This window comes from Echinops telfairi, unplaced genomic scaffold (genome assembly GCF_000313985.2).
Source record: "Echinops telfairi isolate 266 unplaced genomic scaffold, ASM31398v2 ScPeMD7_7467;HRSCAF=8505_0, whole genome shotgun sequence".
NCBI classification, from domain to species: domain Eukaryota; kingdom Metazoa; phylum Chordata; class Mammalia; order Afrosoricida; family Tenrecidae; genus Echinops; species Echinops telfairi.
The window spans coordinates 8,715,724-8,728,881 of NW_022111367.1; the positions used below are offsets into that span (position 1 = coordinate 8,715,724).

Below are 13,158 nucleotides of genomic sequence, written 5' to 3' on the forward strand. Positions count from 1 at the left end.
AATGGAAGTCTTATATTAAAGTCCTGTCTGAGTGTTTGGCTGTCAGGGCAGATGTCTCGACCTTGGGACAAAGGTCCCCTTACTAATGTGTTTATTAAGGTATTGGGGAACTGCTAAAAGGTTTACTGGAATGTTAATGGTGACTATTTTAGGGTTAATAGCCATCCCCATTACTGCCACTGTAGAGAGGACTGCACTGCAAGAATCCATCCAAACTGAAATGGTAAAAAGATTTGCATGTAATGTGTACGTCTCAAGCTAGAGTAGCTGATGAGCTAAATGGGAAAGTTGCTGAGCTGCAACAAGCCGTGATATGGCTGGGAGATCAACATACAGATTTACAGAAACAATGTCATTGAGATGTGAGTGGAATGTTTCTGATTGTTGTTTACACTACACCCATGCAATCAAAGCAAGTATAAATGGAACCTGATTAGAGGTCATTTAAATACTGGAAAGGATAGGTAGCATTTGACATTGAGTCATTATGAAAAGAAATCTTTGAATCTTTTAGCGAAACACCTAAGAATGACCCTGCTAATGACTTGATCTCACAGACTGCTGACGTCTTATCTGGCTCGGCCCTCGTGGCTGCAGCAAAGCCTGGCGCAGAGCACACATTCATCCGTAGTTGCAATAATAATTGTATGCTTTATGATTTTCCTAGGAGTTCAGACCCTCTGGGAGAGATTAAATCATATGGAAGTCAAGCAAATGGCTCATATCAATTTAACTTAAATTAGAAAAGAATATTCTAGAAGGGAACAAATATAAATTTGATCTGCTGTTGAAAACTTCCTGGTAAATGAACTGCATTTAACGTCACTTGTCGTGATTGTAGACTGTGCATATAACATAACTGTACTTTGTGTGTAAACTTCGTGAAGATGGCATTCTCATTTTGGATCTGCATATCCCATTGATAAAGCAGATGGACTTTGGGCTCCTAATTAATTCTAGCTTCAATACAAGAATGGTTTGTTCTGATAATATGGCCTTACTTGATACTCACCTTGAAATGATCATTGATAAAGGTGCATAAGCAGTTGTGGTGAAGACAGCAGATGGTGCCCGGCTAGCAACTGGTATCGTATGTGGGGTCTTAAAGGCTCGTATTCAAACAAGCGGCTATCTAGCTAGGAATCAAGTAAGTCCATATGTTAGGGTCAAAGGGAAAAGGTATCAAAGCTTAAATTATGAATACCCGGTTGTGAAAGGTTATGGAGTACAGTGGAAACCCCAAACTCATATGTAAATTAGTCAGTATGGTTGGCCAACCTAGGATTGAAAGTATTTCTTTTTTTATGTTTTGAATTTTGTTGATGAAAACTTATTACTTATTGTGTCTTTATTGAAATATGATTGAAGTGATCAGGATCCATATCAACTTGACTCTAATTAGAAAATAAAAAATGGGGAGATGTGGGGGAAAAGCAGTTGCTCCTAAGGCAAAGGGCAGGACCCCACCTTCCATGTTCAAAGACCGTGGGAACATGCTGAACAAAGACCGAGGGAGCTGACGAAGCAGCAGCTGGCCTGCGTCTCCGCCTGAGAGAAAAGGGACACTTTACCTCCTGCTCCCTGGCCAGGCTGCAGAAGCAGCAGTGTGCAAACTTATCAGTTACTTCATGTTCCCTCCACTCCTCTCTGTGAACAGCTTGGCTGATGTGATTTGTGCAACTGTCCCTTTGTTGCAGACTACATGACAGGAAGGGTATTTAAACCCGTCTCAAATAAAGTTCTGGGCCTTGGAGCATCTCAACGACATCTATCCTTTTTCTATTATCTGTAAATGATCTCTTGGCAAATTGTGCCCCACTCGAGCCCATTCAATTTTTCAGCTAAGAGCTGGACTCTATTGATCTTACATGTAAGGATTTGGGCTTTCTCTACCTTGAAGGCTACAATCTGATTCAGGCCCTCTTCCCTTTTCTCAAGTAAGTGTGTGTCATTTGCATATCGCAGGTTAATTAGTCCTCCTCCCATCCTGATGCCATGTTCTTCAGGGTCAAGTCTCTCGGATACTCACTCAACATACAGACTGCATGAGTAAGATGAGAGGCTACAACCCTGAGGCACACCTTCCCTGATTTTAAGCCATGCAGTGTTCCTTTGTTCTTTCTGAGTGATTGCCTTTGTCTATGTACAGGTTCCACGAGAGTATAATTAGCTGTTCTGGAATTCCCAGCTTTTGCACAATTATCCATTTTTCTGATCCACAGTCAAATGCCTTTGTATAGTCAATAAAACACAATAAACCTCTCCCTGTATTTTCTGCTTCAGCCAAGATCCATCTGATGCCAGCAATGATATCGCTCATTCAAGTCCTCTTCTGAATCTGGCTTGGATTTCTGGCAGCTCCCTGTCAATGCACAGCTACAATTGTTTTAGAGTTAACTTCAGCAAAAAGGTACTCACATGTGACGTTAATGATATTGTTTGATAGTTTCCACGTTCTTAAAAATTACAGGGCTATTCAAATCTTAAACTTAATATTAGGTGAGTGCTAGTGGTTTGTTTTTGAAGGAATTGGTCTGTTTTTTTTCTGTTGTCAAACTCATGGTATTGTTCGTGGTAATCCCTTCTTATCTTCCTGACGTTTGCAGTGATATTTCATGACAAAGCTGTTTTAGTTGCCCTGGAAATCAGATTTCTGCGTTCATGAAATTGGGGTAACCCACAGAGGCCATGTGGAATCTAAGCAATAAGCTAGTCAGCAGCTTAGTGGAGACTGTGGCCTTAGACAGTGGGTTCTTTCGGGAACCATTACCTATGGGCAGTCAACTTTGAGAAGCAAGCGTTCTAGGTCTGACTAGAGGCTGTTTGGCATGTTCTTGATGACCATTTCTATAACGGGCTGACCATGAAATCCCACAGTGTGCTTTGATGCTTCCTCCTGATAAATGAGCATATGATAAATTATACAACCCACTTTCACTGTCCTCACTGCAGCATGTCTCCCCAGTGTTTGGGTTGGCACTGCCTCATGGAAGCCACTCACAATACACATATTCTCCGTCGTAACTTTCCAGCGTTTCTCTTTGCCTCTCGGCTTTTCATGCTTGTCTCGTTCCTGTTCTGGGCGATCGCTCTTCTTTTCCTCTTTGGAAACAGCTTGCTGATGGTTTGCCAATTTTATTGATCTTTCAAAAAGCTGTCTCATTGACGTGCTAGAATTTTGTTTTAAATTTCACTGAGTTTTGCTCTTGTGCTATTTTCTTCCTTCTACTTGTGTCGGGTTTAATTTGCCCTTTTCCTAGGGCCCTAAAGTGGAGGAGGGGGGCTTATATATGTAAAATTTTCATTTTTTTCTAATGCATACATTTAGTTCCATAAATTTCCCTGTCAGCAACTATTCCCCACCAATTTTGAAGGACTGTTTCCATTTTAATTCAGTTCAGTGTAGTTTTTATTACCTTTGAGACTGTCCTCTTGACCTATGTATGGATCATGTAGAAGTGTGTTTAGGTTGAAAGGTTTTTTTTAAGCTGGTATATTTAAATCATTTACGTCTGATATAACTGTCAACAAGATTGTTCAGTCTGGCAATTTATTTCACTGTCAGTGTTTTGTTTAGTCTTTTGGTTTTTTCCCTGTCTGTGGGTGACTTTGATATATTTTAAAAATTCTATTTTGACTATCTAGTTATGTTTTTTCCAAAACCATTTTTGGGGTTCTAATACAGATATCATATCGTTCCATAGTTCAATCACATCAAGCAGTATTGTACAACTGCTACCACGGTCTGCTTCAAAACATTCTCTTCCTTTTTGAACTCCTTGACCTTGGCGCTCCCCTGCTGGAGCTGCCATGAGCCGTATTCTACTTGCTGTCTCTATGGATTCATCGATCCTGGGTTTCGCAGACGGTCCATCTCTAGGCCACACAAGGAGAGTTGTAGGCAGGGGCTCTATCTTGGTGCCATCTTCCCACAATCCTCTGATTATCTTTTTTTTTCTTTATATAGCTTTTTTCAGTGTTTTCTCTAGTTATTACATCCTATGAATATCTTGCCAGTCTCCGGATGTCTTATATCAGGACTGTAAATGAAATGGGGAGCTTTACTTCCCTTTCTCTCTCTGTGGTTAAAACATAACTGTCCTAAATAGCCCCTCTGTGGGCATTTGGAACCACACTAGACGGTGCTGAAAGGATGCTTCAGTGGTCAAACATGATACCAAACACTCAAGAGGGAAAAAAGAAAGCCTATTATATTTACTCATATTTTTGCTTACCATGCTTCTCTTTTTTTCTTGATGTTCTAAGATTCTTTTCTTTTATCATTTTCTTTAAGCATACTTCCCTTAGCTGTTCTTTTAGGGTAAATCTTTTCACGACAAATTCTCTTATTTCCCGAATGCCTTGATGTTACCTTCATCCTTCAAGGCTCTTTTCTGTGAGGATTGAATTCTGGGTCGCCTCTTCTTTTCTTTTAGTGCTAGCAAAGTAACGTGTCACGTTTTCATCACAGTGTTCAGTTTTGGGTCTGCACAGTATGCCAGCGTTTGGGTATATGGGGAACACAAACAGTCTCCTACTGGTGGAGATCAGATGTTTTGGAAATGAAATTAACCTGCCCCTGTCTAGAGAAGGTGTTTGGGAAAGCCGCGTGCAGCCGGTTCCCGTTTCCCCGGAGGTTTCCCTGGACTGGATCCCTTTTGGGGCGGGGGCACCAATGAACCACAGTCATATTTCTTGAGCATTCTTATGTGCATTTGTGCATTCTGTGCGAGGAATACTGACTGTACCATAGACTGCCAGGAGAATGAACAAGTGGATCTTGAGAGTACAACCAGAATGTTCTCAGCATACAGGACGGCAAACCTTTAATCTCACATTCTTTGGGCATGCTATCAGGAGAGGCCCATCCCTGGGCAAGGCCATATGCTTGGTAAAGTAGTGGGTCAGAGAAAAAGAGGACCTTCAATGTGATGGACTGACCTAGCAGTTACAATGAGCTCAAACTCTCACAGGACAGACAGTGAAGATGGGGCCGAGGCAGGCAGTGTTTCATCTTGCTGCGCTGAGGGAAGCTAGGCGAGTCGGAGCAGACTGGAGGGCGCCTCACAACAATCACTTGCGTCGGTAGGAAGCAAAGAGGCAGACCAACCTACAAGCACGGAGACGTCAATGAAGAAGTCACCTATGCAGAGCTTCCCCATGGTGTAATTCTGTTATACGGTTACATAGGTCTGATTATTTTTTCATATGCAAGTGACTTTCTAATATTGCTTCCCTGCCACTCATGTTATAAAGTGCAAGGTCTTACCTTAATTTGCTTACTGCCCACTTAGGGGTTTCAGGACTTGGGCCACCCTCCTACCCCTGTCCCCAAGTGACAACGGTACAACGTTGCCTTGTTATTTACAGAACGTTGTCATGAGTCAGCACCAACTGAATGCAAGGCAACAAGTAGAGCACGCTCTAAGGTGAATGACAGCCAGGGAGGTTGTTATGTTGTTGTTAGGGACCACTGGCTCTGTGACCCTCTGTACAATGGAAGGCAGCACTGCCCGGTTGTACACCTGCCTCACCATGGTTGGCATGCCGGCGCCCATTGTTGCAGCCCTTGTGCCAATCCATCGTGTCGAGGGTCTTCCTCTTTTTTGCTGCCCCTCTACTTTTCCAAGTATGATGTCCTTTTCCAGGGATTGGTCTCTCCTGATAACCCGTCCAAAGTACCTATTCCTTAATAGGATACCAACAAGAGTTTTAGTTCAAAAGTTACTTCAACACACGGGGTTTCCTCCAGAAACTTCAGTTTTCTAAATTAAATGAGCTTGTTTCATTGCAGGGTCCACGGTCAATGTCCTCAATTCAGGGCTGGCTGCTTTCTCCGCCGGTGTGATGATTGAGGGTTGGCAGGCGTCCACACTCAATCCTATCTGATAGGACATCTGTACAATTGCTTGCCATGTTCAATGGAGAGAAGTCAAATGACCTCCTTCTCGACTTAATATTTATCTTTCTACATGATGACTTTAATGGCTTCTCCACGAGGCATTTAGGGCTAGGAAATCTGCTGAGTGATCCAGGAGACAAATTCTTACCATCCTGGCTGAGCAGAGCCATGATTTATTACACTGGGCTGAGAGAGCAGCGGCTCATGGTACAGCAGGGCTTCCCACGGGTTTAGTCATGGCTGACAAAGTGAAACAAGGGCTTAAGCAGAAAGCAAATGTTTTGAGAATGATGATGGCAACAGATGTACAAATGTGCTTGACACAATGGATGGATGGATTGTGATAAGAGTTGTATGAGCCGCCAATAAAATGATTTTTAAAAAATGGGGGTGGTGGGGGAGAGAAAAAAGAGGAGCTGATACCAAGGGCTCAATAGAAAGTAAATGTCTAGAAAAGAATGATGGCAACATATGTGCAAATGTTTGATACAATTGATGTATGGATTGTTATAAAAGTTTTAAGAGCCCCCAAGAAAATGATCTTAATAAAAATATGGGCGACCAACATGGTAACCAGAACAGGAAAATGACAGCCGAAGCCCTGGACCAAGAGCTCTGAAGAGGCAGAGGGAGCCCTTTTAGGAGCCTGATGCCTGCTGTTGAATGATGGGCAGGATCGAATTGAGGCAGTCAGCCGCCATCTTTGAGCAGGGCGCTGCTAGCCTGACTCTGCTGAAGCTGACAGGGAGGAGATGTGGTTGCTTTTCAATGCATACCCTGCCTTTGGTTTGGGTTTTGTCCTTTCTTAAGAGGGAGATTAGGTTTCTAGCTGGGCTATGGCCTGTAAATTTTCTTTTCCCAATTATCTTTCCAGTTCACCCAAACTACAAATTTCCATCTGTTACTGTTTCACTTCCTGGGTCATGAAGGCCTATAGTCAACCCAGCCAGAGGATTTTCTTAAACCCAATGGGCCAATGAGCAGCAACTGGGCCACCAGGTCTGGTGAGTCACCCTGACCAGTCACCGGGGCTCTTCGCCCTCTGTAAAGGACAGCTTGATTGTGGAGAGAAAGGGATAGAGATGGGGAGGGAAGGAGAGGGACACTCAAAGGTGTCAAAAGATCCTTTGCTACTGGGTGTTCAAGATGTTCACTGTTCACGGCATCATGTGCGGTCCTTGCAGAAATACTATGCTCACAGACAGCACTTGGGTTCCTCTGGCCGGAAGCCAGTCACCATGTGTTTATGCCAATGGCACACGAGTCACTTATTTTTTTGGCACCATGCTATTTTCACAAGCGCTTCTTACGGACGGGCACATTATTTGCACACAAAAAAATATGGCCTTTCATTTCTTGTAGAAAGACTCCTTGTGCTTCCATCCCTGACCCATGTGGGCTGAGTGAGGAAGACCTGATATAGCCGGGACCACGGGTTCGTGAGAGGCAGCACCAACCCTTGCAGCTCCAGCTGTCCCGACCCAAGTGCAATGTTCCTGAGGATGCGGGCTGAATGGGCACTGTTGGGGAAAAAAAATGACCGCAAGGGTATGGCTCTTAACAACGTTGGTCAGATGGTAAAGATGGAAGCCGTGGTACAGTCGCAAAGGGAAGGCTGGGGGAAGGAGGGGTGTGGGATAGTTGGGGGTAATCTGGAGTGATTCAGAGCCAGATCACAGCGCAACAAAACGTCTACCCAAATGAAACTGACATGAACGGTTAAAGCCTTGTCAGTTGATCCCCCTCTGACGCATGCTGGACCTGATCTGGTTTTCAGCATTTTCTGTATTTTTGGGGTTCTGTTTGTTCATATTAGAGGTTATCTTAGATGTGTTTTGTCACTGGGGGCCACCCTCTTGAATTTGTGCTATATGTTTCTCTGTTTTTCAGACTATGAAACCCAGGGCAGTAAGTAGAATAAGGGTTTCTGGGGGGCAGGGGGTAAAAGAGAAATGATGTTAGGGAGTCCAGGAAGGAAAAGAATGTTTGGGAACAGACTGTGGGAGCAATTGTACAATACCACTTGATGTCATTGAACTATGGAATGAAATATGTATTAACTCCCAATTAAAAAAAATATTGTTTTAAAGGGGGAAAAATAAGGTATTTTACTAAAAAAAAAAAAAAAGTTATCCAAGTCCTCAAAGGGATCTGACCTGAAGCCCTGAAATTTGAGATGTGGATCATAGAAAGGCACACAAAGGCAGCAAACCCGGTATAAGGATTCCCCGTGCCCCCAGCCTCAGCTCAACCATTACCAGTATTTCCTCCGCCTTGTTCCATCTACTCATTCCTCTCTTCTGGGTCTGCATGCTTTAAAGTAAACCTCCCAGGCACATTACCCCACCCCTTACCCCTTTCAGCACTGCGACTCAATAAATACCCGTATCCACTACCCAAGAAATCAGCAACGTTGTTTTTAATATGGATGTGGTACAGATGGTTTAATTACAGCAGGGTAGTGATTCCAGTTAAATAAAATTAAAGTCCTCTATTTCCCCCAATATAAAATTACTAAATTAATGTCTCCAAAGAAAATATATCATGGTGAAAGCTTTAAAGTATCCCACCGCTTGCCACGGGATCGGTGACTCGCCAGTTACGGACTCCATCACTTTGGCAAAAGGATGAAACATTGTTAAACAGTTTAAAACCTAACGACACAGCACAGACTGTATACACCTGCATATTGCACTTAATGTATGTACAAGAATAAAACAGGGAAGCCGAGTGCATTTTGCATCTACTAACAACAACACACACTCGTCACACTTAATGCAGAAGCCCATGGGAGGATTAAAAATGGGTAGAAATGCAGTGTGTATGTACAGGGTGCGGGGACCGTATTAACAAATGATATGTACATAGCGCTCTATGAACTTTTCCTGTTCGCTCTCTATTTTTTTTAGCATAGTTATGTTTCTTAATACAGGCCTTTGGCTCTAAACTGTTTGACTAGTTTGAAGCTCACATGGTTGTCTAAGCTTCACTCTCTCTCTTTTTTATGCAAGTAAATAAGTATAAAAGCACGAACCCTCCTGATTTCACCAGTACAAAAGTTACATCGGTCAATTCCTTTAGTCATCAAAAACTAGTCACAAAAATAGTTCTTGTATTCAACCTGAATGTGCCACAGGGAGGGAAAAAAATATCTTCAAGGTTTTCCATCTCTAGCCTTGAGGCAAAATGTCCAACCCACCCTCAGTTTCAGGGCTACTGCTGCTCCCCCCTCGCCCCCCACCCCCCAAAGCTTGTTCGTTTGAGGCCATTAAACACAACTCTTTAAGGAAGAATAAAACTTGCCCACGGTGTGAGCATGCCCATTATGCACCCTGTTAAGACACAATGAACACTTTATATATTGCCAGTGCTGTCTTTAAAAAAATATGTGCACCCTCTCTGGTTACAACTATGGAAAACCTGCTCTGACGTCATGAGTCTTTCTTTTCTGCCCCCTCATGCCCGGCCTTCCCTGGGCCTCGCCCCGTGATGGGCTGGGAAGATCATCCCGAGTTTGCAAATGACAAAGGGAGTCCACACCGGCGCTCACACCACGGAAGAAGAGCTGGTCATCCCATGAACCATTGTGCTTGTTGGTGTCCCGCTGATGGCGTTGAAGATGTGGAGTGAGTTGGGCAGGACGCTCGACTTCTCCTCCAGGGGGCAGATCTCGAGACAGAAACACAGTGTGACCAGGGCGAAATGTCACCAGCCAACGCCTCTCGCGCTCAGCAGTGTGTCGGACACAACATGCACAGCCTACTGTCCCTAAGACTGCTCTGGGCAGCATGGTGGGCTGCCGAGAGACAAAGGGTAGCACCGCTGGGAGTACGAGTCAGTGTGTACACAGCTCCATCCTCCACCCAGCTTGACTCCAAGGACCCAGCCTTGTGTCTCCCTGAGTCTTTTCTCAAGCACTGGTGCCTGCCTACTGGTTCCTTTTCTTGGGGGTTTATAGACGTCCATCATGAAAAGGACCTGGTGGCCACTACTCCATCTTTTCACATCCAGTGACAGTTGGGAGGAATCTGTGTGCAAGACTTTGACTTCCAGCCAGATGAGCATACATATGCAAAATCGAATCAACAATCAATCTCACTGCCATCCAATCAGTTCTGACTCAGAGAGACCCTATAGGGCAGAGTAGAACTGCCCCTATGTGTTTCCAAGTCTCTAATGGGAGTAGAAAGCCTTATCTTTCTTCTGTGGAGCAGTTGGTGGTTTCAAACTGCTGACCTTGCCTTTAGCAGCCCCCAGTGTGTGACCAGGGCTCCTTTACATACGTAAAGGTTCTTAGAAATGTCAAAAGGAACATCCCAAGTCCCCAACCTGTTTTGTTTAATGACGTTTTTAGAGACCAACACGCTCTATTAAGCGTCCATCCAATCTGAGAGTTTAACATTTCTGGCTCTTCAGTTGTGTGGCTGGCTCCATCTGTCCCAGAGCCCAAAGCGGGTCCCCTGAGCACGCTCTCTGCTCTGTGGGAAATCTGGGAGTTCCATGGCCAAGCTCTCTCTAAAGAAAGCATTTCTACGATGACTCTCCCTTTCTGTTTAATCATTCGTAGAACTCATTCCATCAACAAGCCAAAGGATTCTCCAATTTTCCCAAATGTTTAGAAGAGGGTTGCGTTCTACGACATATGCACCGTCATCGTGATGTCTGTCTGTGCCGTCACTCGGGCTCAGGAAGGACTTGCCATGAGTCAGTTTATCAAGATTCAGAAAAGTAAAATTTTAAATCGACATTACCATCCCATCTGAACGTGTTAGCATGGAGGAGAGAAAAAAAGCAAGCACGTTAAAGCTCAAACATTTAAGTTGATTTTCTACTTAGGAAGAATAGGGAAAAAAAAAATCCCAAAATATGAAAATTGACCCGCCGGTTCTGGTTTCCATTTTGCGCAGCTGAAAAGCAATAGTGTAGGGACAATGCAAATGCAGTTATGTGTTATGAAGGGGCTAATATTAATTATAGATGGGCACAAAAGCTTAGAAGAAGACGGGTTGTAGTTTCTAGAAAGTAACCCGACACATTGCTATTGATTCCAACACAAGCAAACCCGCAGAGGGGAGCTGTCAATCTTTATGGAAGCAGACCACCTCAGCTTTCCCCTTTGAAACAGCTGGTGGGTGAGTTTGAACTTCCAACTTTTGGGTTAGCAGCCCAGTGTTCATGGGACTTTGCCATCCGGGCTTCTTTTATGGGAAAGAGATGCCTCAAAAAACAGCTGTGTAGATGCTGCTCATTGACATGTGCTTTTGTACCTTGTCCTCTTGATGATTAATGAGCCTACGCATAGAACCTTGCTGGAAGGAACTGACAGTGAGAGATGATAACCCTAAGTGATCGTGAAATGGGCACTTAGTCAGTCAGAATAGTCAGAAGGGGCACAAGCCTGTTTTTAAAAAGCCCTTATGTTGCTAAACCTGAGTCTTTCAAAACTAAAGAGAGTTGTAAGAATAATATGGGTGCCTTTTCCTGTGAGTGTTTTGGGGGAGGGTAGGCGGGAAGAAGCGGGCTGGATTGGAGTGGGGAGACAAAATGTATGAGCAAAATCCAAGAGTAACTTTGAGGAGGTGGATACCACTTTCTAGTGGCTTAGGATACTAACAGTTGGATAATTTATTATTTGTTCCCCAAATAATCTGAGTGTGATTAGCATGAGTGTGGCATGTTATAACATTTTTGAGAAATCAAAAGTTTGGACATTGAAAAATTCAGGTCATCATGGGTGTACTTAAGACCCCCGTGGATGTACATCCCTGCACTGAGAACAACTCCGAGCTGCCGGGACTAGCGGGCACTTACCTGCTCATGCATAATTTCAGAAAGCTCCTTTGCCATTTCCCTGTAGTTGGCCTTCATTTCTTCCTGATACTCTAATTGGTCTTCTTTAATCAGACGTTCATTGACCACTAAGGCTTGACCACACGCTTCTACAAATTGTCTAGAGGAGGGCAGACAAGGAAAACCAGGTATGTTGAGAATGAAGCACCAGTCCACAGGGTGATAGCTCTTTCTTGACGGACCCCAGGAATCATCAGGACTTGAAGAGAGAAGAGACATTTCTGTGTGCCTTACCTGAAAACTTCTTTAAGCAACTTCACCTTATTGTCAGGGTATCTTTTCGTGTTTGTGACATCTAAGAAAGCTCGGGCATACGCCAGTGGACCAGCATTGACCTAGACAAAGGACCAAGAATGTACACTTACATTGCAGAAAAACTACCGCTCTCCTTTATTCATGTGCTAAAACTGCCATTTGTATGAATTCATTCTAATTCTAAGGGAAGAAAGCAGCGATTAAAGCTTATATTGCTGTATTTGATTTTTCATCATATCATCCTTTGATAAAGAAAGGGCCCTTAGGATGGTTCCTTTTACAGAACAGGAAATAAATGCTCAAAATATTTAAGGATTTGTTCAAAGATAAAACAGCTAATAAGTAAGCCCTCCTGGATCAGAGCCCAAGTCTTCCAACTTCATGCCAAGGATTCTATGCATGGTAGAATTAGGCTGCAGAAATGTGTGTCCTGCTACCATAAACTAACAGGTTGATCTGGTGACGTCAGTGCAAAGTTTGAAAACTAGTCTAAATGTCAGCTTTAGAAAGACAAAGTGAGTACATGGGTTCAAAGGGTCAACAATGACTTCATGACAAAGATCTATGGCCATACGAGGGCAGGGAACATAGATGAACAGAGCAGCACTCCCAGGATGTCCACACACTGCGGAGAACGCAACCAGTATCACTGAACAATGTGTGGAGAAATTGTTGACTGGGAACCTAAACTGCGGTGTAAACCTTCACTGAGAGCAGAATCAAATATAGTTGAAAACCAACCAAGCAGCAAACAAGGAAACAATGCAAGGAGAACTACAGGTTCACAATAATAGAGACTGGAATTCACCAATTTTGGTAATGGGTAGAACAACTAAAAGGATGATCAGTAAAGAAATAGAACACATTTGAACACTACCATTAACCAACTATATCTTAACAGATATCTACTGAAGCCTGTCTATCTAGCAACAGCACAATATTCATTCTTCTCTAATGTCCATGGATCATTCTATAAGATGGACCATATCTTGGGATACTAAGCCAACCTTGAGAAATCAAAAATCATACCAAGTTATCAACAAAACAAAAGCCTGGAAAAGACATAAATATGTGGAAACTAACAGAACATTAAGCGACCAACTGGTCAAAGGAGAAATAAAAAAGAAATAAAAGATCTTTAGAGTCGAATG

At 43.3% G+C, this 13,158-nt stretch overlaps 1 protein-coding gene across 1 annotated transcript in view; it reads right to left on the reverse strand.

Annotated features, from left to right (window-relative positions):
- Nucleotides 1-8,302: 8,302 nt before the first annotated feature.
- Nucleotides 8,303-13,158, reverse strand: part of DOCK9 (dedicator of cytokinesis 9) — a 215,185-nt gene continuing 210,329 nt past the window's right edge. Inside the window, exons 53-55 of the mRNA XM_045283765.1 lie at nt 11,987-12,087; nt 11,714-11,852; nt 8,303-9,571 (exon numbers count right to left, since the gene is read on the reverse strand). Of these exons, the coding sequence (XP_045139700.1) occupies nt 9,449-9,571; nt 11,714-11,852; nt 11,987-12,087 (363 nt within the window). The 3' untranslated portion in view covers nt 8,303-9,448. The remainder of the gene's footprint in view (nt 9,572-11,713; nt 11,853-11,986; nt 12,088-13,158) is intronic.